Genomic DNA, 24698 nt, shown 5'->3' on the forward strand with positions numbered 1-24698 from the left:
GAAGAACATCGTTTAGTAATTAATATACTAAGTAATGAAAGTTTAGCTTCAAAAATAATGTATGCAAAAGATGCACTAATTAAGGACAAATAGTTAAAATCTTACCATCTATCGATTATAGATGTGACCGTAGTTCAATACGATCACCATTGGTCGCATGTTTTGAGTACTAACATTTCTAAGTTCAGGAAAAAATTTGTCTTGACAGTATTAAGATCCTCAAGCCATGAAACATAATGACTTATCTCCTCGCAGTTTAATTGAGCCCCGGGGCAGTAGTAGGTCCTGTCTACCAAGCTCCGGACATGTTTGCTTGAACCAAAATAAGCTGACAATACAAATTAGTTGTCAAGTATTTTTGAATAAACTGTATCAAATACATAAACATATGCATGCATGGTTGAGAAAAACTCACATAATGGTAGAACTGGAGGCGTTTGCACATCGACCCAGATGTCTATATTACCTTCAATATCATCTTCCGGATGAATATCAAAGGTGACAACCATACCAGGCTCAAATGCATAAGCCTTGCATAGTGCTTGCCAAGTTTTGCATTCAAAATGGGTGTATGTGTCTCCATTATATAATTTGACGTTGAAAGTATAACCATGCTCCGTCTTCAAGTAAACTCTCTTTACCTCCATATCATCTATAGCACTAAAACCTATCTTATCCAAGACAAAAATTCTTGCATGGTAGGGGATGCGCTAGTAGAATAGTGAAAATTTAAAATTATAAGTTGAAGCAAATGAAGCATAAGTTTTGCATTCAAATAAAAATTGACAAAGTGACTTACTGTATCAACTTCGAATGTCTCATCCAGCTTGATGCTGAAGCACCTACCATCAACAAGGAAATTTTTGTCGCACAGGCCGCGCTGGTCTTCACAGTGTTTGCACATAATGAAATATTTTTCGTCGTCAGATGACATTTCCTATGTTCATATAGGTGAAACATTAAACACCTATTACTATCTAACATTAATTAATATCTAGCCAAATATATATTCATCTAACATTTGACATTAATATATCTAACTATATTCATCTCTAACAATTGACATTAATATATATTTAACTTTTCTATCTAATTGATCTAACATTCGACATCAATCTAACATTTATATAAACTCAAAATATATAAAAAATTAAATAAACAGAAAAACTCATTAACAAATAATATTTTAATTAGATCATCAAATCTCAGATACCTAAATTTTCTTACTAAAAATAAACTAGTTATATTAATTATTGAACTAGTTCAAATCTCATATACCTAAATAAACTAGTTCGACAATTTTCTTACTAACAATAAACTAGTTATATTAATTATTGAACTAGTTCAAATGTCATATACCTAAATAAACTAGTTCGATAATTTTCTTACTAAAAATAAACTAGTTATATTAATTATTCAACTAGTTCAAATCTCTAGTTCGACAATTTTCTATCTAGCTAATTCATCTAATATTCGACATTAATCAAACATTCGATCATCTAATTAACTTTTCTAAAAAACAGAAAATAAGTAAAAAAATGTGTGTGTGTAGTGTGTACGTATATATGTGTGTGTATGTGTGTATGTGTGTGGCCCCGTACGCCGCCGCCCCGTACGTATGGGCGGGGGCGCCACCGTATGGGGCGGGGGCGGCGGCGTACGGGCCGGCGGCGCGGCGGGTATACGCGAGAGCGAGAGACGTACGGGACCACGGCGGGACGACGACGGACGGTGGCGCGCGGTGTTCGGGGCGGCGGCACGAGACGGCGACGACGACGGGTGGCGGCGGGGACAGCGACGACGACGACGGACAACGGGCGACGGGCGGCGAGGACGGGTTCAAGCGGCGCGCGAGAGGTTGGAGACGAAAGAAGTGGGGAGATCTAACTGAATTTTCGTAAGTGTTGTATATATAGGAGAGGCCTTTAGTACCGGTTGGAGCCACCAACCGGTACTAAAGGCCTCGCGCTGCCACCCCAAAGTTTAGTCCCACCTCGCCGGGCGAAGGGCAGCCGCACTGGTTTATAAACCCAGCCGCGGCTACCTCTTCGAACTCCTCTATATAGCAGGCTTCTGGGCCTAATTAATTAGGGCGCGCTACCCTGTGAGCCTGCTGACCCTTCTGGGCCTGCATTTGCACACCCTAGGTCTGGCAGGCCCACTGGGCAGCACGCCAACAAATTTTTTATATAGTTTTTCTTTTCTACATTATTTATTTTCTTCTATTTATTTTTAAGTAGTTTTTTATATAGTTTTTTCTTTTCTGCATTATTTATTTTCTTCTATTTATTTTTGAGTAATTTTTTTGTATAGTTTTTTTATTTTCTGCATTATTTCTTTTCTTGTATTTATTTTCTTCTGGAAATTGAATGCTGCATACTGAACAATTAGGTAAATGACCGAAAAACAACAAATGATGTCAGAACATGTTGGAAATTGATGACGTCGCTTTGAATGCTACATACTGAACACAAAAGAAGTCCGGAGTTCAAATAACTTTAAAAAACATTGAAGTGGCCGTGTAACAAATGAGTTCTCGTCCGAAACCCTGATACTCCGAAAGAGTTTGTCAAGTTTGTACACGAAGTGCATCTAGTTTTTGCCGTGACCCTCTCTACTCTTTCGCACTTGCTATGCGGGTGATATGATGATACCATGCCAAGTTTCAACATTTTTAGGATTCATTTTGTAGTGATTTTCAATTTCACGGTCATTTAGCTCTCTAAAACAATTAGGTAAATGACCGAAAAACAACAAATGATGTCAGAAAATGTTGGAAATTGATGACGTCGCTTTGAATGCTGCATAATGAACACAAAAGAAGTCCGGAGTTCAAATAAGTTATTAAAAACATTGATGTGGCCGTGTAACAGATGAGTTCTCGTCCGAAACCCTGATACTCCGAAAGAGTTTGTCCAGTTTGTACACGAAGTGCGTCCAGTTTTTGCCGTGACCCTCTCTACTCTTTCGTGCATGCTATACGGGTGATATGATGATACCATGCCAAGTTTCAACATTTTCAGGATTCATTTTGTAGTGATTTTCAATTTCACGGTCATTTAGCTCTCTAAAACAATTAGGTAAATGACCGAAAAACAACAAATGATGTCAGAACATGTTGGAAATGATGACGTCGCATTGAATGCTGCATACTGAATACAAAAGAAGTCCGGAGTTCAAATAAGTTTAAAAAACATTGAAGTGGCCGTGTAACAGATGAGTTCTCGTCCGAAACCCTGATACTCCGAAAGAGTTTGTCCAGTTTGTACACGAAGTGCGTCCAGTTTTTACCGTGACCCTCTCTACTCTTTCGCGCATGCTATGCGGGTGATATGATGATACCATGCCAAGTTTCCACATTTTCAGGATTCATTTTGTAGTGATTTTCAATTTCACGGTCATTTAGCTCTCTAAAACAATTAGGTAAATCACCGAAAAACAACAAATGATGTCAGAACATGTTGGAAATTGATGACGTCGCTTTGAATGCTACATACTGAACACAAAAGAAGTCCGGAGTTCAAATAAGTTTAAAAAACATTGAAGTGGTCGTGTAACAGATGAGTTCTGGTCCGAAACCCTGATACTCCGAAAGAGTTTGCCTAGTTTGTACACGAAGTGCGTCCAGTTTTTGCCGTGACCCTCTCTACTCTTCCGTGCATGCTATGCGGGTGATATGATGATACCATGCCAAGTTTCAACATTTTCAGGATTCATTTTGTAGTGATTTTCAATTTCACGGTCATTTAGCTCTCTAAAACAATTAGGTAAATGACCGAAAAACAACACATGATGTCAGAACATGTTGGAAATTGATGACGTCGCATTGAATGCTGCATACTGAATACAAAAGAAGTCCGGAGTTCAAATAAGTTTAAAAAACATTGAAGTGGCCGTGTAACAGATGAGTTCTCGTCCGAAACCCTGATACTCCGAAAGAGTTTGTCCAGTTTGTACACGAAGTGCGTCCAGTTTTTACCGTGACCCTCTCTACTCTTTCGCGCATGCTATGCGGGTGATATGATGATACCATGCCAAGTTTCCACATTTTCAGGATTCATTTTGTAGTGATTTTCAATTTCACGGTCATTTAGCTCTCTAAAACAATTAGGTAAATGACCGAAAAACAACAAATGATGTCAGAACATGTTGGAAATTGATGACGTCGCTTTGAATGCTGAGTTCAAATAAGTTTAAAAAACATTGAAGTGGCCGTGTAACAGATGAGTTCTCGTTCGAAACCCTGATACTCCGAAAGAGTATGTCTAGTTTGTACACGAAGTGCGTCCAGTTTTTGCCGTGACCCTCTCTACTCTTTCGCGCATGCAATGCGGGTGATATGATGATACCATGCCAAGTTTCAACATTTTTAGGATTCATTTTATAGTGATTTTCAATTTCATGGTCATTTAGCTCTCTAAAACAATTAGGTAAATGACCGAAAAACAACAAAAGATATCAGAACATGTTGGAAATTGATGACGTCGCTTTGAATGCTGGATACTAAACACAAAAGAAGTCCGGAGTTCAAATAAGTTTAAACAACATTGAAGTGGCCGTGTAACAGATGAGTTCTCGTCCGAAACCCTGATACTCCGAAAGAGTTTGTCCAGTTTGTACACGAAGTGCATCCAGTTTTTGCCGTGACCCTCTCTACTCTTTTGCGCATGCTATGCGGGTGATATGATGATACCATGTCAAGTTTCAACATTTTCAGGATTCATTTTGTAGTGATTTTCAATTTCACGGTCATTTAGGTCTCTAAACAATTAGGTAAATGACCGAAAACAAGAAATGATGTCAGAACATGTTGGAAATGATGACATCGCTTTGAATGCTGCATACTGAACACAAAAGAAGTCCGGAGTTCAAATAAGTTATTAAAAATAAAAAAAGGTGCAATGCTGGTTAATTTGCTTCAAGCCATTCGGAATAGTGTAGACTGCACTGCACATAGCTCAGTGCAATCTATGCTATTCCGCAAGGCTTGAAGCTAATCAACATATAGGTGAGCATTGCAACTCTTCGTTATTGTCTGTGCACTCACGACTTATAAACCGCTCATACTGCCTCTCTCTTGGCGAGGTGGGACTAAAAATCAGCTTACAAGGAAACTTTAGTACCGGTTCATGGCATGAACCGGTACTAAAGGTCTTCGTGGGGGCCCCAGACTGACCATAGCCTGACACAGCCTCATTAGTACCGGTTCGTCGCATGAACCGGTACTAAAGGTTACCCACGAACCGGTACTAATGATGCCCGCCCGCCTAGACATTGGAACCGGCACTACTGGTCACATTAGTGCCGTCTCAAATTCAAACCGGCACTAATGTGCTTCACATTTGACCATTTTTCTACTAGTGCCAGCCGAGTCTCCCCTTCACTGGTAGGGTGGTCAAGCTGGAGGTCCTCAAATCCCTCCATTATTTCATCCACCATCACCCTAGCATATCCTTCTGGAATCGGACGGCAGTGAAAAGTTGCGCCGGGTTCAGTAGGATAAACAGAGCCAACAGCCGCCTTGACCTTCAAATTCATCCATTGCGTCATAAGGTGGCAATTTTGAGACTCCGTGATAGCATCCACGAGATAGCTGGAAGGAGCCGTCAAGGAGCTCGGTGGAAGCCACACTGCTTCTGCGCTAAGATGGCGGGGTAGCTTCGGGGGAAGCTTCGGCAGTACGTTTGCTGTGATTTGCTTCTCGTTCCTCTATCGCATCTACCCTTGCTTGCAGCGCCTGCATTTGGGTCTGCTGCACTTTTTTCCTCCTCTCATGGGATTTGTAACCGCCTGCGTCCGGAAACCCAACCTTCCACGGAATGGAGCCTGGCGTGCCTCGTGTCCGTCCAGGGTGCTCAGGATTCCCGAGGGCCATTGTGAGCTTGTCGTTCTCTCTGTCTGGAAAGAACCTCCCTTGCTGCTCTGCTTTGATATACTGCTTAAGCTTCCTGACTGGTATGTCCATTTGATCGTTCGTCCAAATGCACTTCCCTATTACAGGGTCCAAGGTTCCGCCAGCCTCGAAGAACCAAGTCCGGCAATGGTCTGGCCAGTTAATTGTCTCTGGTTCGATCCCTTTATCAACCAGATCATTCTCAGTCTTGGCCCACTTAGGCCGGGCTACGAGGTAGCCACCTGACCCCGTGCGATGGTGATGCTTCTTCTTCGCAGCATTTTGCTTGTTTGTCGCCGACATCTTCTTACTCTTTTTCGATGTCTTGTGGGCCACAAATGCGGGCCAGTAATCTCTGATCTTCTCATATCTGCCCTTGAATTCTGGTGTCTCATTATTTTCGACAAACTTATTCAGCTCTTTCTTCCACCTCCTGAATAGTTCTGCCATCCTCTTAAGAGCAAAAGACTTGATTAATTGCTCTTTAACTGGGTTCTCTGGATTATCCTCTGGCGATAGGGTGAAATTTGACTTCAGCTCAATCCAAAATCATTTTTCTGCATATCATTGACATAAGACACCTCAGGGTCTTCTGTAGCCGGCTTAAACCATTGCTGGATGCTTATCGGGATCTTGTCCCTAACCAGAACCCCGCACTGAGCAACAAATGCGTTCTTTGTTCGGATGGGTTCAATCGGTTGGCCGTCGGGCGCGATTGCTATGATCTCAAACCTTTCATCCGAGCTCAACTTTTTCTTCGGGCCTCGTCTCATTACCGAAGTTGTGCTCGATCCGGAGGGCTAGGAAAAAGAACAAAGACTTAATTAATATGTGTACATACCAAAACAATGAATGCATCAATCAGCTAGTCAGCACAGGCTTAACCAATATATATACCTGGCCGGACTCGGTTCGGTTACCGGAGCCGTCATCAGGTCTCCTTCTTGCACCGGCATTGGGTCACCGGAGCCGTCCTCATGTTCTTCTTCTTGCACCGACATTAGGTCACCGTAGCCAGCTTCTTCACCCTCTCCTTCCAGACCATCGGTGTCGTTGAGAAACAATGAGACGGCATCACTTCCTTCTGCGATTATGTCCCTCAACAACGCTTCTTTTGCTTCGTCTCGGGCGGTGTCCATAGTTTCTACAAATATTTACAACATGGCAATTATTATTCAAACATGACAGATGGATATATTAGTGGCAAACGTAGAACTAGCTACCTAATCATAGTAAGGAATCATATATATTAATTAGTGGCCTCGACGCTGCTTCTCTAGGGTTTGGGGTGGCCTCGACAACGCCTCAAGGGTTTGGGGTGGCCTCGAGAACGCTTCAAGGAGGGGGTAATATCGACCCCCCTCCCCCACGTGTTGAAGCTATCGGGAGGGGGTATATATCGACAACGACGACACTACATCTATGTCCCTCGACGACCCTCGTTCCCGATAAAAAAAGAGGAAGAAGAAGAAAAAAAAGAGGAGAAGAAAGAATAGAGGAGAAGAACTCCTCTATTCTTTCTTCTCCTGTTTTTTTTCTTCTTCCTCTTCTTTTTTATCCTCTTCTTCCTCTCATGTTCGAGAGGATCGCCGAGGGGTCGGGAGGTTTCCTAGTGTCAAAGGATTCAACAAAACCATGTCTTCATCATTAGGCGAAAGTAACAGGTGCATGATGGTACGAAGCTCTCCAAAGTTATTTTGGAACGGAGTCCTAGATAGGATAATTCGCTTTTTGGTACAAAGTTCAGCAAGAACCTTCCAAATATCGTTATTTGGAAGGCCTTTGCTGAAATTCATACAAAAAGGCAAATTATCCTATCCGGGACACCATTCCAAAATAACTTTGGAGGACTTTGTCATGCCCAGGTTACTTCTGGCTAATGATGAAGCCATGGATTTCTTCAATACTTTGACACTAGGAAATCTCTCTCTCGACCCCTCGGCGATCCTCGACCCCTCGAACCCTCGACCCCTCGGCGATCCTCTTCTTCCTCTCATGTTCGAGAGGATCGCCGAGGGGTCGGGAGGTTTCCTAGTGTCAAAGGATTCAACAAAACCATGTCTTCATCATTAGGCGAAAGTAACAGGTGCATGATGGTACGAAGCTCTCCAAAGTTATTTTGGAACGGAGTCCTAGATAGGATAATTCGCTTTTTGGTACAAAGTTCAGCAAGAACCTTCCAAATATCGTTATTTGGAAGGCCTTTGCTGAAATTCATACAAAAAGGCAAATTATCCTATCCGGGACACCATTCCAAAATAACTTTGGAGGACTTCGTCATGCCTTGGTTACTTCTGGCTAATGATGAAGCCATGGATTTCTTCATACTTTGACACTAGGAAACCTCTCTTGACCCCTCGGCGATCCTCGACCCCTTGAACCCTCGACGACCCTGGAACCCTCGACCCCTAGACGACCCTGGAACCCTCGACCCTCGATCCCTCGACCCTATAGAACCCTCGAACCCTCGACCCTGAAACCCTCGACCCTTGACCCCTTAACGACCCTCGACCCTCTACCCTAGTTCCCGACCCTCGACCCCTGCGCGATCCTCGACACCCTCGTTCCCGATAAAAATTAAGAAGAAGAAGAAGAAGAAGAAGAAGAAGAAGAAGAAGAAGAAGAAGAAGAAGAAGAAGAAGAAAGAGGAGAAGAAGAAAGGAATAGCTAGAGGAGAAGATCGAAGAAAAAAAGAAGAAAGAAAGAGGAGAAGAAGAAAGGAATAGTGGAGAAGAAGAAAAAATAGAATATATTCTATTTTCTCTTCTTCTCCACTATTCCTTTCTTCTTCTCCCCTTCTTTTTCTTCTTTTTTCTTCTTCTTATTTATTTCTCCTCTTCTTCCTCTCCTCTTCTTCTTTCTAAGTCCTGCTTATATACACAGAGTATTGGTCCCGGTTCGTACCCCTCTCGACCCCTCCTCCCTCTCTCGACCCCTCGACGACCCTCGTCCCTGATAACATTTTTTTTCTCCCCTCGACCCCTCTCGACCTCTCGTCCCCCTCTCGACCCCTCATCATCATCTATCACCCCCCTCGTTTTCTTTAGCATATATCTATGAACAAAAAAATAATTCATATATAGAAAAAATGCTATATGAACATACATACATATGAGCATATACAGAGAGCATATACATAGCCAAATCCATATACAGAGAGCATATACATACATACATACATACATACATACATACATATGAGCATATACATACATACATAGCCAAATCCAAATACATATGAGCATATACATACACATATGAAAAAATTTATCACACACAGAGAGCAGCGGCGGCGGCGGCCATGGTCAGAGCGACAGGGATCGATGGGAAGGGGGGAGCTCACTGGGGGTGCGACGGGGAGGAGGCCGGCGACGGCGCGGGGGAGGCCGGCGACGCGGCGCGGGGCGATGGGGAGGGGGCCGGAGATGGCACATGCAGCAACGAGGAGGAGGCCGGCGACGGCGCACGCAGCGACAGGGAGAAGGCCTGCAGCGGCGCGGGGCGACGGCAACGACGGGCTTGGGCCGGCGACGCGGCGTGGGGCGACGGGGAGGGGGCCGGAGATGGCGCACGCAGCGACGAGGAGGAGGCCGGCGACGGCGCACGCAGCGACGGGTAGAAGGCCTGCGGCGGCGCGGGGTGACGGCGACGGGGAGCGGGCGACGATGGGCTCGGGGCGGCGATGACGACGACGAACGACCTGGCAGCGTCGGGGGGGAATGGGAGCGGTTGGCGAAATTTTCACAAGTGCTACCTTATATACCCAGAGCAATGGTCCCGGTTCGTGGCACGAAGCGGTACCAATGCACACCTATGGTCCCGGTTCGTGCCACTAACCGGGACCATAGGTCTTTTTTCAGCAGCCGAAAGGGCGGGAAGCAGAGGCCTATGGTCCCGGTTGGTGGCACCAACCGGGACTAAAGGGGGGCATTGGTCAAGGTTGGTTCCACGAACCGTGACCAATGCCCCCTTTAGTCCCGGTTGGTGCCACCAACCGGGACCAATGGCCTTGTGCTGCCCCGCGCCGAAAAGTTTAATCCCACCTCGCTAGTTGAGAGGGCTCGGGAGTGGTTTATAAGCGCTGCTGCGCCCACCCTCCCGAGCTCCTCTCAACTTCAGGCTTTCGGGCCTAATCTTTCACTGCAATGCCTGTGGGCCTACTGGGTTGCGGGCCTGAATCCTGGCCCATGGTAGGGTTTCTAGTCGTATTCAGGCCGTGGTGGCCCAGTAGGTGGCATTTTTTGTTTTTTGTTGCTTTATTTATTTTCTTTTGTTTTTTTACTTTATTTTTTTAATTCTTTATGCTTTTATTTTCAGAAAAATTATAAACTTTTTGTTAATGCCATTAGTTTTCAAATTTGAAAACACTTTTTTAGTTTTTTTGTTTTCTTTGTTGCTTTATTTATTTTATTTTGTGATTAACTTTACTATAAAAATAGTTCTTTCCTATTTTTTTGATTTGTTTTTTGCATTATTTATTTTCTTTTGTTTTTTGCTTTAATTTTTAATTCTGTTTGCTTTTAGGTTAGCAAAATTATAAACTTTCTGTTAGTGCCATTAGTTTTAGAAAAATTATAAACATTCTGTTAGTGCCATTAGTTTTCAAATTTGAAAACACTTTTTTAGATTTTTGTTTTCTTTGTTGCTTTATTTATTTTATTTTGTGATTAACTTTACTATAAAAATAGTTTTTTCCTGTTTTTTTGATTTTTTTTTGCATTATTTATTTTCTTTTGTTTTTTGCTTTAAGTTTTAATTCTGTTTGCTTTTAGGTTAGCAAAATTATAAACTTTCTGTTAGTGCCATTAGTTTTAGAAAAATTATAAATTTTCTGTTAGTGCCATTAGTTTTAAAATTTGAATAGTTAAAATGTGAATTCTTTGAAAATTGTTTGAATCACAAGTTTGTGATTAACTTACTAAAAAAATGAGAATAGATGCGCTTATAGAGAAAATTCAACCTAAATTCCTAGTAAATTTCTATGAATTTCAGAGAAATTCACTATGAATTTAGGTTAAACTTTTCTCTATTAGGGCATCTATTTTCAATTTGAGAGGAGCTCAACAAGGCAGAGAGGGAAGGGCTTATAAACCGGTGTGAGCCTCCTTCGGTTGGCGAGGTGGGACTAAACTCTGCCCGCAACAAGGACCAACCCTTTAGTCCCGGTTTGTGGCACAAACCGGGACTAATGGTCATGGGCCAGGGGCGAGGAGCAAAATTATAAACTTTCTGTTAGTGCCATTAGTTTTAGAAAGTTGAAAGTTGAAAGTTGAAAGTTGGCATGGGCCAGGGACTAATGGTCATGGTATTACGAGGGCCGAACCATAATACATGAAAGCATTTCAAATGAACTCTGAAAAAGATGAAAGTTGGGATGGTATCATAATTTCACCCACATAGCATGTGCATGTACAAAACGAACAATGGTAGCATGTTCGTGTGTTACAAAGTTGCGGGAGAAAGTCTTCACTTTTTCTTCGCTTGTGTCATTTGCTTATTGCGCCGTAACCATGGATAATCTTCATTGTTTATTAGGATGCTTGGGTCAGCCTTGACATTGAAGGGAGGAATTTCATGAAACTTTTCATAATCTTCAGACATGTCTGTCTTGCCATCCACTCCCAGGATGTCCCTTTTTCCTGAAAGAACTATGTGGCGCTTTGGCTCATCGTATGATTTATTCGCTTCCTTATCTTTTCTTTTTCTCGGTTTGGTAGACATGTCCTTCACATAGATAACCTGTGCCACATCATTGGCTAGGACGAACGGTTCGTCAGTGTACCCAAGATTTTTCAGATCCACTGTTGTCATTCCGTACTGTGGGTCTACCTGTACCCCGCCGCCTAACAGATTGACCCATTTGCACTTAAACAAAGGGACCTTAAAATCAGGTCCGTAGTCAAGTTCCCATATATCCACTATGTAACCATAATATGTGTCCTTTCCGCTCTCGGTTGCTGCATCAAAGCGGACACCGCTGTTTTGGTTGGTGCTCTTTTGATCTTGGGCGATCGTGTAAAATGTATTCCCATTTATCTCGTATCCTTTGTAAGTCAATACAGTCAAAGATGGTCCCCTGGACAACAAGTACAACTCATCACAAACAGTGTTGTCACCTCTGAGACGTGTTTCCAACCAACTGCTGAAAGTCCTGATGTGTTCACATGTAATCCAGTCGTCGCACTGCTCCGGGTGTTTGGAGCGCAGACTGTTCTTGTGTTCATCGACATACGGGGTCACCAAGGTAGAGTTCTGTAGAACTGTGTAGTGTGCTTGAGACCAAGAATATCCGTCCCTGCATATTATTGAGTCTCTTCCAAGAGTGCCTTTTCCAGTCAGTCTCCCCTCATACCGCGATTTAGGGAGACCTATCTTCTTAAGGCCAGGAATGAAGTCAACACAAAACCCGATAACATCCTCTGTTTGATGGCCCATGGAGATGCTTCCTTCTGGCCTAGCGCGGTTACGGACATATTTCTTTAGGACTCCCATGAACCTCTCAAAGGGGAACATATTGTGTAGAAATACGGGCCCCAGGATGACAATCTCGTCGACTAGATGAACTAGGACGTGCGTCATGATATTGAAGAAGGATGGTGGGAACACCAGCTCGAAACTGACAAGACATTGCGCCACATCACTCCTTAGCCTTGGTACGATTTCTGGATCGATCACCTTCTGAGAGATTGCATTGAGGAATGCACATAGCTTCACAATGGCTAATCGGACGTTTTCCGGTAGAAGCCCCCTCAATGCAACCGGAAGCAGTTGCGTCATAATCACGTGGCAGTCATGAGACTTTAGGTTCTGAAACTTTTTCTCTGGCATATTTATTATTCCCTTTATATTCGACGAGAAGCCAGTCATGACCTTCATACTGAGCAGGCATTCAAAGAAGATTTCTTTCTCTTCTTTCGTAAGAGCGTAGCTGGCAGGACCTTTATACTGCTTCGGAGGCATGCCGTCTTTTTCGTGCAAACGTTGCAGGTCCTCCCGTGCCTCAGGTGTATCTTTTGTCTTCCCATACACGCCCAAGAAGCCTAGCAGGTTCACGCAAAGGTTCTTCGTCACGTGCATCACGTCGATTGAGGAGCGGACCTCTAGGTCTTTCCAGTAGGGTAGGTCCCAAAATATAGATTTCTTCTTCCACATGGGTGCGTGTCCCTCAGCGTCATTCGGAACAGCTAGTCCACCGGGACCCTTTCCAAAGATTACGTAGTGTAAATCATTGACCATAGCAAGCACGTGATCACCGGTGCGCATGGCGGGCTTCTTCCGGTGATCTGCCTCGCCTTTGAAATGCTTGCCTTTCTTTCGACATTGATGGTTGGTCGGAAGAAATCGACGATGGCCCAGGTACACATTCTTCCTGCATTTGTCCAGGTATATACTTTCAGTGTCATCTAAACAGTGCGTGCATGCGTGGTATCCTTTGTTTGTCTGTCCTGAAAGGTTACTGAGAGCGGGCCAATCGTTGATGGTCACGAACAGCAACGCCTTAAGGTTAAATTCCTCCTGTCTGTGCTCATCCCACGTACGTACACCGTTTCCATTCCACAGCTGTAAAAGTTCTTCAACTAATGGCCTTAGGTACACATCAATTTCGTTGCCGGGTTGCTTAGGGCCTTGGATGAGAACTGGCATCATAATGAACTTCCGCTTCATGCACATCCAAGGAGGAAGGTTATACATACATAGAGTCACGGGCCAGGTGCTGTGATTGCTGCTCTGCTCCCCGAAAGGATTAATGCCATCCGCGCTTAAAGCAAACCATACATTCCTTGGGTCCTTTGCAAACTCATCCCAGTACTTTCTCTCGATTTTTCTCCACTGCGACCCGTCAGCGGGTGCTCTCAACTTCCCATCTTTCTTTCGGTTCTCACTGTGCCATCGCATCAACTTGGCATGCTCTTCGTTTCTGAACAGACGTTTCAACCGTGGTATTATAGGAGCATACCACATCACCTTCGCAGGAACCCTCTTCCTGGGGGGCTCGCCGTCAACATCACCAGGGTCATCTCGTCTGATCTTATACCGCAATGCACCGCATACCGGGCATGCGTTCAGATCCTTGTATGCACCGCGGTAGAGGATGCAGTCATTAGGGCATGCATGTATCTTCTCCACCTCCAATCCTAGAGGGCATACGACCTTCTTTGCTGCGTATGTACTGTCGGGCAATTCGTTATCCTTTGGAAGCTTCTTCTTCAATATTTTCAGTAGCTTCTCAAATCCTTTGTCAGCCACAGCATTCTCTGCCTTCCACTGCAGCAATTCCAGTACGGTACCGAGCTTTGTGTTGCCATCTTCGCAATTGGGGTATAACCCTTTTTTGTGATCCTCTAACATGCGATCGAACTTCAGCTTCTCCTTTTGACTTTCGCATTGCGTCCTTGCATCGACAATGACCCGGCGGAGATCATCATCATCGGGCACATCGTCTGGTTCCTCTTGATCTTCAGCAGCTTCACCCGTTGCAGCATCATTGGGCACATCGTCTGGTTCCTCTTGATCTTCACCAGCTCCCCCCGTTGCAGCATCACCGTATTCAGGGGGCACATAGTTGTCATCGTACTCTTCTTCTTCGCCGTCTTCCATCATAACCCCTATTTCTCCGTGCCTCGTCCAAACATTATAGTGTGGCATGAAACCCTTGTAAAGCAGGTGGGAGTGAAGGATTTTCCGGTTAGAGTAAGACCTCGTATTCCCACATTCAGTGCATGGACAACACATAAAACCATTCTGCTTGTTTGCCTCAGCCGCATCGAGAAACTCATGCACGCCCTTAATGTACTCGCGGGTGTGTCTGTCACCGTACATCCATTGCCGGTTCATCTGCGTGCATTATATATAATTAAGTGTCCAAATTAATAGAAGTTCATCATCACATTAAAACCAAAGTGCATACATAGTTCTCATCTAACAACATATAGCTCTCCAGAGCATCTAATTAATTAAACCATACATTGAAACTATGTAAAACATTTCAATGCGAAAACAAATGCGATCATAATCGCAACCAAGGTAACAATTGATCCAACGGCATAATGATACCAAGCCTCGGTATGAATGGCATATTTTCTAATCTTTCTAATCTTCAAGCGCATTGCATCCATCTTGATCTTGTGATCATCGACGACATCCGCAACATGCAACTCCAATATCATCTTCTCCTCCTCAATTTTTTTTATTTTTTCCTTCAACAAATTGTTTTCTTCTTCAACTAAATTTAACCTCTCGACAATAGGGTCGGTTGGCATTTCCGATTCACATACATCCTACATAAATAAAATCTATGTCACGTTGGTCGGCATAATTTTCATAAACAATAAATGAACCAATAGTTATAAAGATAATATATACCACATCCGAATCATAGACAGGACGAGGGCCGACGGGGGCGGATACCAAAACCATCGCACTATATAAGATGCAATAATAAAAGTAAGAAAATAATACAAGTATCTATGTAAACATACAAGTAAGAATATTTTTCCTTTCAGAAAGAAGATAAAACAAGAGGCTCACCACGGTGGTGCCGGCGATGAGCTCGGCGCGGGTGATCGACGGCGGTGAAGACGGGGACGGGGCGTGACGGACCGCTAAACCTAGACAAATATTATGGAAAATGGAGCTTGGAGGTCGAGCTTGGAGAGGAGAAAGCTTAAGTAGTGTGGCTCGGGCATTCCATCGAACACCTTGTGTGCATAGGAGGTGAGCTAGAGCACCACCAAGCCCTCTCCCCCTCGGCCAGAGAAAAACAGAGCACTGGGGTGCTCTGCTCGCGAGCGAGGGGTATATATAGGCACCTCATTGGTCCCGGTTGGTGGACATGAGCCGGGACTAAAGGGGAGCCTTTGGTCCCGGTTCAAGCCACCAACCGGGACCAATGGTGGTGGGCCAGGAGCGAGGCCCATTGGTCCCGGTTCATCCCACCAACCGGGACCAAAAGGTCCAGATGAACCGGGACCAATGGCCCACGTGGCCCGGCCGGCCCCCTGTGCTCACGAACCGGGACCAATGCCCACATTGGTCCCGGTTCTGGACTGAACCGGGACTAATGGGCTGACGCGGCCTGGACCAAAGCCCTGTTTTCTACTAGTGTGCAGTCGTCGTCTTCAACCCTTGCATAGACCTGAAGCATCTGACATTAAATCTCTCCACATGACAAGAAATCCCAACCTCACCGCCCGAAGAAAGCGGTAGGAGTCTACACCGGGGCTCCTTTTCCTACTCTAGATATGCCTTCTTAGTGCAATCGAATAAAAAAATCGCATACTCATCATCTGATTAGACTCATATAGTTTTAATTAAAGATGGATCATTTGCATTAAAGATTACTCTACGTACTCCTACATGAGCGTGCTAGACAATACCAGAAGTAGCCTAAAGAACAATTATTTGGATGCCATACATGCATGAATGACGAGCTTACTAAAATTTTGCAGAAATTTCGGAAAAGATACCCGTAAATGTTTTGGAAAGAAATGGTAGTCGATAGAGGTGCAAGAAAAGAAAAGAAAATCCCACGACGACAGTCGCCATAGAATTCATCCTTGCACTGGCCCAGTACCACAAAAACAGGATCGAACTTACCAGCGTACGCGGCGCTGACAATGTCTCCGCGCGAATCCCTGAAGCGCAGCTCCACCCGCGTGGCGTAGCTCGGGTGCTTGAGGTAGAAGTCTTCAAGGGCCATGGAAATGCAGGTGAGGCTCCTCCTCCCGGCGTCGCTGGTGAGGTCCAGCACCACGCCGACTCGCACTGGAAGCGGCGCTGCCATGGCCGCACTGCTCCGGAGCATGAGCATAGAGAGGATGCCTGCAGACGCAGCGACGGCGAGCAAGCGCCTCGCTGACCACTCCATACAGCCGAATCTTCAGTTTGGCATGTGTATTTACTATTTAGTGTCACTCTGTAGGTTGGTGTACCTGATACATAACATATATACGGCACAGCGAGGAACGGCGTGAATCAGCGAGGAACGGCGAAATTTCGTGCAGCATCTTCCACCGCCCTTTGGTTATGTAATATGATTGAAAAAAAAATAGCATGCTATAATGTTCTGAACAATGCTTCACTAAATAAATCAGTATACAATGTCTCGTTAATATCACGCTATAGAGCGATATAGCATCCTAATAGTACTCTCTCAGTAAAGAAATATAAGAGTTTTTAGATCACTACTTTAGTGATCTGAACGCTCATATATATTTTTTACCGAGGGAGTATATTTTAAAGCCACATTATTTTGGCACGCTATTTTTTCATTGTGTAATACATGCATATATAAGTCAACGTCTCTCCAGAATATATATGATGCGATTCTACCTTACTATATATATATCTTGAGTTGGAGGGATCTCACGAATACATGTAGATCTCTTGGTCAAGTCTCAGTAGGAATCAAATTTCAAGGTTTGACGCTTTGGTATCTCATTATTGCGGCTTATTCTTTGAATGGACGGCGATGTTTCCATCTATAGTAAGACGTTTGTTGTGACTTTGTTAATCTTGAGGCTTTGCATCTTCTACCCATTCTTGAGCAGACGTTGTGTGAGTGTGTTGTAATCGGTACTCTCAAAAGAAAATCAACAAATAACTACATCTACTCAATCTGGATTAGACAAGGACTAATCAGCAACCCATAGGTGGCGTATACATATTCTGACAGTTTTATGGTTATTATCAGTTTAATTTTAGAAGGATACTCGATATATAGTGGATCAAGTCAATAAATAATCAAGGCATTTCTTTTGAGAAAAATATGGCATGAAAGATAAGGACACTGCATCACTTATTGTTTGGGATAAGCAAATCTTGACTCACTAGAGCCTGCATGAGCTGCACGCAGGACACCAAACATGCCCTTAGCTCTTCTATTACGCCTAGCTCTGAAACTAGCAACACAACACCAAATTGATAAACAATCCTAGCAAGAGGAAATTATTAAATGAAACTAGAAACTTAGCATAACACCAGCATGGCACGCCCCTTGGACATTATCCAGCGATCCTTGACGCCTAGCATGCTTTTTTTTCGCGAATACGCAAAAGGCTATCGTTTCATTGATAGGTAGAAAGTAGGAAGGATTACATGAATGTTATAGAGGGGGGGGGGGGGGGGGTCTGTCGAGCATGAGCGCAAGGATGGCATGCGACGACAACCATGGCACACGGGAGGGAGTGGGTGCGCCTGCCACAGCGGCCCTAGACTACGTCTCTGGCATGATGAGCGCCAGTCCTGTGGCGCCCGCGTGTGCCCAAAGTCTCGCTTCCTCCCGGATGTCGTTGACGGCTCGACGCACGGAGGGGTGGTCGCCGTTGAAGACACAGCCATTGCGGTGTTTCCATAGCCACCATGCCGTGAGGATGGCAATGGAGGCGAGCCCGCGTTGTAGGCTGTGTGGCATGGCGGCGATGGCCGAGGTCAGCCAGGTGATGAACTCTTCATCTTGGTCCGGGATAGTGGCGGTGGAGGAGAGCACTTCATGCCACACCTGGCGGGAGAAGGAGCAGCTCGTGAGAAGATGCTGCATTGTCTCGGGCTCCTGATCACAGAGTAGACATGTAGGCTCGTGGGGCAGGTCATGTCATGCGAGGCGGTCGGCCGTCCAGCATCGTCCAAGCAAGGCCAACCAGATGAAGAACTTGACGCGAAAGACTTCAGCAGCAACATGTATGTAGTCATCGGCATTGTAAGCCTAACCAAAATTCAAGCCAATGAGCCGCTTGAGCTATACCATATTTGATCTGTAACGACCGCATTCCATTTTCTCAATATTGGTCAATCGTTAGCGAGAAAGGTCTTGACGGAAACCTGGCTAGCCAATTCTTTCTGTTGAAATAGGCTATTTGTGGACTGCTCCATTTACAATATTCTGGTAACTTGGTATAAGAACGAAAGGCCTAAACAAGCATAACTTTACCTGGACAAATAAGGCGCCAAGATTGGTCCCGCTATTGCTCGGGAGATGAAGTTGAACAAATATTTCCGCTGAAAGATACCCATGAAGGTCCGAGTTCGTCAGGGATACCCATGAAGGTCCGAGTTCGTCAGGAAATCTAGCAGATGCAAAATAATTAAATTGGAGCATTGACGTGGAATTGACATACTCTCCCCATCTCACTGCAACTGTTAATGTCACATCACGGACTCATGGTAATGCATTGGTGCTAGTTATTTCAAGGTACAGACATCCGTTCCCAGATCAGCCAAGTGGCTAATGAAGAACCAAACTTAGTGTTCTCCAGGCGCGCGCATACTTCTCTAACTTTGACTATTATCGATATATTAAAGAAAAACAACTATCATTGGTTAAATGAAAGCAGCATCTTTAAAAAAAATTCTCTCAACAAATTCGGTACTGATAAGCTCATCTGAAAGTTGAGATTTTCTTCACCAAGACCATGTATGTTGGAGATTATGGTTTTGCCTCAACCATCAACTGTCTATAAAGGACACGCCAAGAAAAATACTGTCTATAAAGGAGCTGGAGAACCAGTACATCGTTGCTTCGAGAAGACAACATAAATAATGTGAATCTGAACAGACAAATGTGCACATCACTCACTGAATATATCCAATTCAAGATGTGAAATGCAGCTTCACTTTAATGGCAACAGAGCATCCCTGCTCCCTAGCAGATTCATCTCAGGCAGTGGCCATGTCAATATACATGTACTCTGCGGGCACAGAGCCACAATGCACGGCATTCTGCTTGCACTTGACCAGGCTCATTCTTAGCATTCTCCTAGTAGGCTGAATCACACATTTAAAGGCATACACTACATATGTGACACTGCCTCCATTCGGATTATAGGCGACATTCTAGAAAGCATGAACTTCTCCAATTTCAAAGATCCAGGGTTGTAAAATGCAAATAGTACCATTATATTGTTATTTACAAATGTTGAGGAATATACCTGTCTCATCACCATCTATGTACAAATGAAATTACAGAACTTATAGTACATCGGTACTACTTTGAAAACATAAGTACCGATCTAAAGAGAATATGCACACAGAGCATCTACCTCTTCTTTCCAAGAGAGTGTGGAAGAGAGAAAAAAACTTGTCCTATATAGGTATGGAATGCAGCATCACTTAAATGACGAGAGAAGTACTAATGAGCATCTGGCGCTTTCCTTTACCTTAGACATCGCACATCTCAATCTGAGTGTGTCCTGCAGGGACAGAGCCACCATGCATGCCATTCTGCTGCACTGGATCAGGCTCTGTGTCCCCAGCATTTTCGCCACTCATATGGACACCCCCGGAATGATTATTGCCAGCTTCATGTAATGGTTGTTGATCAGGGCTAGGGTTGCCACCTATGCCATTCTGCAACAGACGAGACTCATCGTCATCGTCGGTGCCAGTGTAGCTGACACTTTCCACATCAGCCCTTCTCAACTCAATGCATTTGGCATAAATAAATCTCATAATGCTTATCAGCAACATGAGAGTTGAAATGGATCCCGTGATGACGAAGAGACCAGAGAAACTTTCTAAAGTGAGAGGCGCGGAATCAGTGTCTGGGATTGTGCCAGCACGTATCGGCGATGAATTTGTGCCAAACCATTTCACTTCGATTCGTGATCCCTCATCCCCTCCTGCTAGGTTCAGGATGGCAGTCGAAAGATTATGAACTAGCGGAGAACCTAGATTAAATGCCTGAAGATAAGAACACTAAGTCAGCAACTCATTTTTTTGTCCAGGCTGCACTACAAAGAACAAATTAGGAATATACGAAGGCATTAGGTTGAGTAGCTTACAAAACCAAATCCAGGAGTCTTGTAAATGCACCCGAGCATCCTAAAATCATTTCCATACCGACGGTCTGAGAGGAAAGAAGTCAAATAGGGGATCTCATCGACGATAGCTGACACCCCTCCATTATTGGACCCCTTCCACAAAGCATCAGCATATTCTTCTTTCGTGGTGTAGTTCCTTAACCTGCTTTCACTGATGTTATGATTCATCAAGAACGACCGCACAAATGAATCATCTTGGTATCCTACAAAGTCACCACTGTGCCGGAGTTGGTCAAAATCTGTCATCCAAGGACGGAGTCTCTTTGCAGTCAAAATGGATGACAGGCTTGCTGTGTAGCTCTGGACAAGAATCAGCACTACAAAGCACCATATCACCACAACAATTTTTGACAAGGGGCTTTTAATAGTATGACCTGTGCATGAGATAACCAAGAGATTGTAATCTTATAACTGTGTTACTACATCAAAACACTTATCATAATCTCACAAATATTGTCAAGAAGTTTAAACTTGAAGTGCTGACCATGAGAAAATGTCAAAGTGGAGAAAACAAAGTAGAGGGCGGTGCTACACTGTCTCAAACTTGATCCTTGGTACTCCTGATTTCTAGGTAGTTCAATCATCCACACGACAAAGCCAGTATAGAAGAAAAAGACCACGGTTGCCAACCAGAGCTTCCGAGTTAGTGGCTTTACAAATGTCCAGCGGATTGTATCCGGTTCATCCTCGGCAAGCACAAGCATAGACACACCAGACTGTGTGTATGGCATTGTAAAGTCGGTGGTGGTGACTCGTTCAGCCGTTATGGTCACATCGCCTACTGCACCATCATAGACCTGTTTATCCACCAGAAATTTAGCAGAGATTAAAAGGTATTTAGGTACAAGAAATTATAATGTTAATAAATCAATATGCGTAAAAAAATTATGCAAGTGGGTTGGAGTAAGCCTTACCCCCAAAGACACGTTGTCTACTAGCTCATCATAAGTACCATTGAAGACCAAATATTCATAGCACGGGAGAGGATGTAAATTCATCATAGCAGCCTCGAAGATATCAATGCTGTAGCCAGTGACATTTTGTTTCTCGGAATAAGGATCGGTAACATTTACAAAAACTTGAAAACCTAGTTTTAGCGGCACGGCTATATTCAGCCCTGCCTTGCTTCTGCAACTCTTCCTTGAGTTTCGTGTATCTAGTTTTCTTCTGTATGTTCTACCGGTTTCTGGATTAGGAAAGGTTATGTTGTCACTTCCATGTGTAAAGCCAAACTTGGCATAGCTTCCAGGAGCTGTTAGATCTTCCAGCCAGAAGGCACACGATGCTGGGGAAATAATGCTAGAGAAGGAGATAACCGGAATGTGGTTGCGGTGGCGGCGCAGGTGTGCAGCACGATCCGCTTTGGTCAGTTCCTCAGGGCCCCATATGATGGCTTGCACTTGCCCATTCTTGAGCAGGTCATCGGCTGCAAAACATATACGCAACACAGAATTAGCCGAGCAAATGGCATAATCTTGGAACAATTAGGCAAGAAAATGAGCCTACTGTTTTACTATTATTCATTGATTTGCATCGGCATCATCAGAGTGAGGAGTAAGAGCATGATTAATAGTATAGCCAGCTGCTGACTATAAGCTAGTGCCATGTCATTTACAAGCCATCTTATAGCCAACATATACAATAGTAAATCAAAAGAGTGTACTACTTTTTTATTATGTGGCCCACCTTTTATTCTCATAAAGTGACTAGGAGCACGTGCTAGAGCTGGCTCTTCACGAAGAACCCGCTTACCTTCTATTTTCTTTTTTTTCCTCCAACTAAGCAAAAATATACTAGTTTATTCCTTATAGTCCGCTAACTCGGCTCTATTGTACTTGCTCTAAGGCGCGTCGTGCATCTGCATAACTTTGATTTGCACAACTTGAAAGAAATTTCGGCCCTACAGCTATGTACCTTGTGGGCCAGAGCAAAGAAGGCTATATTGGCTGTAGCTGCAGCGAAGATGGAGGTCATGGCAGGTCGTTGGGTTGGTCAACCCAGGTTAGAGAGGGGCAACGGTGGTGCGGCCAATGGTCATCGCCCATAGCCAGTGGTGTAGGGCGGCGGGCGAAGGAAGCGCTCGGCATCTCAGATCCTGGCGGGGGCGGGGGCGGCACGTCCAGTGGCGGAGACAGGCCTGTGGCAGCTAGGGTTATAGCCCCAGGCCTAGAAACAACTTTCTTTGTAATTTTTTCATGCAAAGCATAGAAAATCATAGAAGTTCATTACTCAACATAGCACAACCCTAGGCGTAGTCTGCATCTAACTCCGCCACTGGGCACGTCAGAATATTGAGGCGATGGCCTGGTGAGGACGCCAGTGGTGATGGTGGTTATGGCGGCTGGACGGCGCGCGTTGCTTCTCGAGGAGACCGAGACTACTTTTTTTTAGAGGGGTAGGAGACCGCGACTGCTGTGCGCCTGTGCCGAAGCGAGTGGATGCTTCTGCTGGCTAAGCGAGCGGATGTTCTCGGCCCTGGGCTCTGGTTGGATGTGTGGGCCATCGTTGCATCGGGCTGACCCGATCAATTTAAATGTTTACGAAACCAAAAAAACAAAATGAAAAACTTTCTAAAAAGTTCTGAAAAAAGAACTCACTTACTGAATGAATGTATTTCTCTACCTAAATAGCTAGTCCTTTACCCCTAAAAAAGCTAGCCCTCGCTAACTTATTTTAGAGCACATGACTAATTGCATGCATGCATGCATACGCCCTTCATATCCAGTTTTCTTATCCCACAGCTTTTTCCAACTCCCCTTCAACTCGTAACTAAGGGCGTATGTAATGTGGTTAAAGATAGGCAATACTATTTTAAAAGTCCTCTTCTGCTTTTGAGCTGAGATGAGGTCGCGTGACAGTAAAATCCGGAAAAGATTGAAAACCATTATGTTTTTTTTTCTATGGCAAACTTTGACAAATGTTTTGAATGCTTATAAAGTCCTACCATAGAATGACTGAATGAAATTCGTGCTGATTGTTGGTTTTGCTTTTTTCATGACTTTACACGAATGTCATTTCATGATGAAAATTTTCAAGCACTCAAAACATTTGTCAATGTTCTTTTTTTTTGGATTTTACTCTTCATAGGTGCTACAGCTAAGAAACACCGTGTCCAAACTACTGTTAGTCAAAATATCCATGTTCATGCAATTAAATTTTATTAAAATATATCGTATCTTATTCCCGCGGCAAAGCATGGGGTATGATGGTCTATCTAGAGCGTGTTCGGCAGTCATCCAGCTCCTCAAAATACGGGAGCCGACGGAGCGCCCTTTTGACGACTCCAGAAAAATAGGCTACGGCGTCGCTCCGCTCCGGCCGCTCCAGGAGCTAAGCCGTGGAGCGGAGAGTTGCCGAACAGAGCCCTAGTATCTTGAAATGAAGGCACCAGGGATATTTATCTTTGATATTACTACTAGTATAATGTACCAGCATGTGCTGCCATGGCGAGATCCCCGCGCGAGTCCCGTACGACCAGCTCGACCCGCGCGCCGTATGAGCTGGGGTGAGCGGCGTCGAAGTCGTCCAGGGCCGTGGAAATGCAGGCGCGCCTCTCCCTCCCCACGTGACTCGTCAGGTCCAGCACCACGCCCACCCGCACCGGCGCCACCGAGGCCACTACCGGCGGTGATGCAACGGCGATGGCGCTGCTCCAGGGCGTGAGCAAAGTGACGAGGACGAGCACGAGCCTTGCTGCCGGCCACTCCATGCGCGCGCGCGGTGGCATTCTCACTACTGATTCGGCGTAGTTTACTCTCCGTCGATACGGTACAGATGTACGTACACCATTTATATATACTGTCCGCCGTATTACGTATGTTGATATGTATGTACCGCGTGGGGAGCGACGTGGAACAGTGGCAAGGTTGGCCGGTGGCGAAATTTCCTGGCCAATCCTCATCCTCCGCCGGCTACCAAGCCGATAGTAATGCAGGCAACATCTCTGGACAATGCAACATCTATGTACGTACACCATTTATATATATGTG

At 44.5% G+C, this 24698-nt stretch overlaps 1 protein-coding gene and 1 pseudogene across 1 annotated transcript; both read right to left on the reverse strand.

Moving 5' to 3' along the window:
- The window catches only part of LOC123153131 (glutamate receptor 2.7-like), a 57627-nt pseudogene extending 40951 nt beyond the window's left edge, over window positions 1-16676 (reverse strand).
- A 3371-nt stretch (window positions 16677-20047) lies between these two features.
- On the reverse strand, window positions 20048-24418 carry LOC123147387 (glutamate receptor 2.9-like). The gene is made up of 5 exons (XM_044566623.1): window positions 24139-24418; window positions 21624-22135; window positions 21194-21506; window positions 20671-21083; window positions 20048-20569 (listed from the first exon to the last, which is right to left on the reverse strand). Exons 1-5 carry the CDS (start codon window positions 24416-24418, stop codon window positions 20048-20050), a joined length of 2040 nt encoding a protein of 679 aa, XP_044422558.1.
- Window positions 24419-24698: the final 280 nt, after the last annotated feature.

This window comes from Triticum aestivum, chromosome 7A (genome assembly GCF_018294505.1).
Source record: "Triticum aestivum cultivar Chinese Spring chromosome 7A, IWGSC CS RefSeq v2.1, whole genome shotgun sequence".
In the NCBI taxonomy this organism is placed as follows: Eukaryota; Viridiplantae; Streptophyta; class Magnoliopsida; order Poales; family Poaceae; genus Triticum; species Triticum aestivum.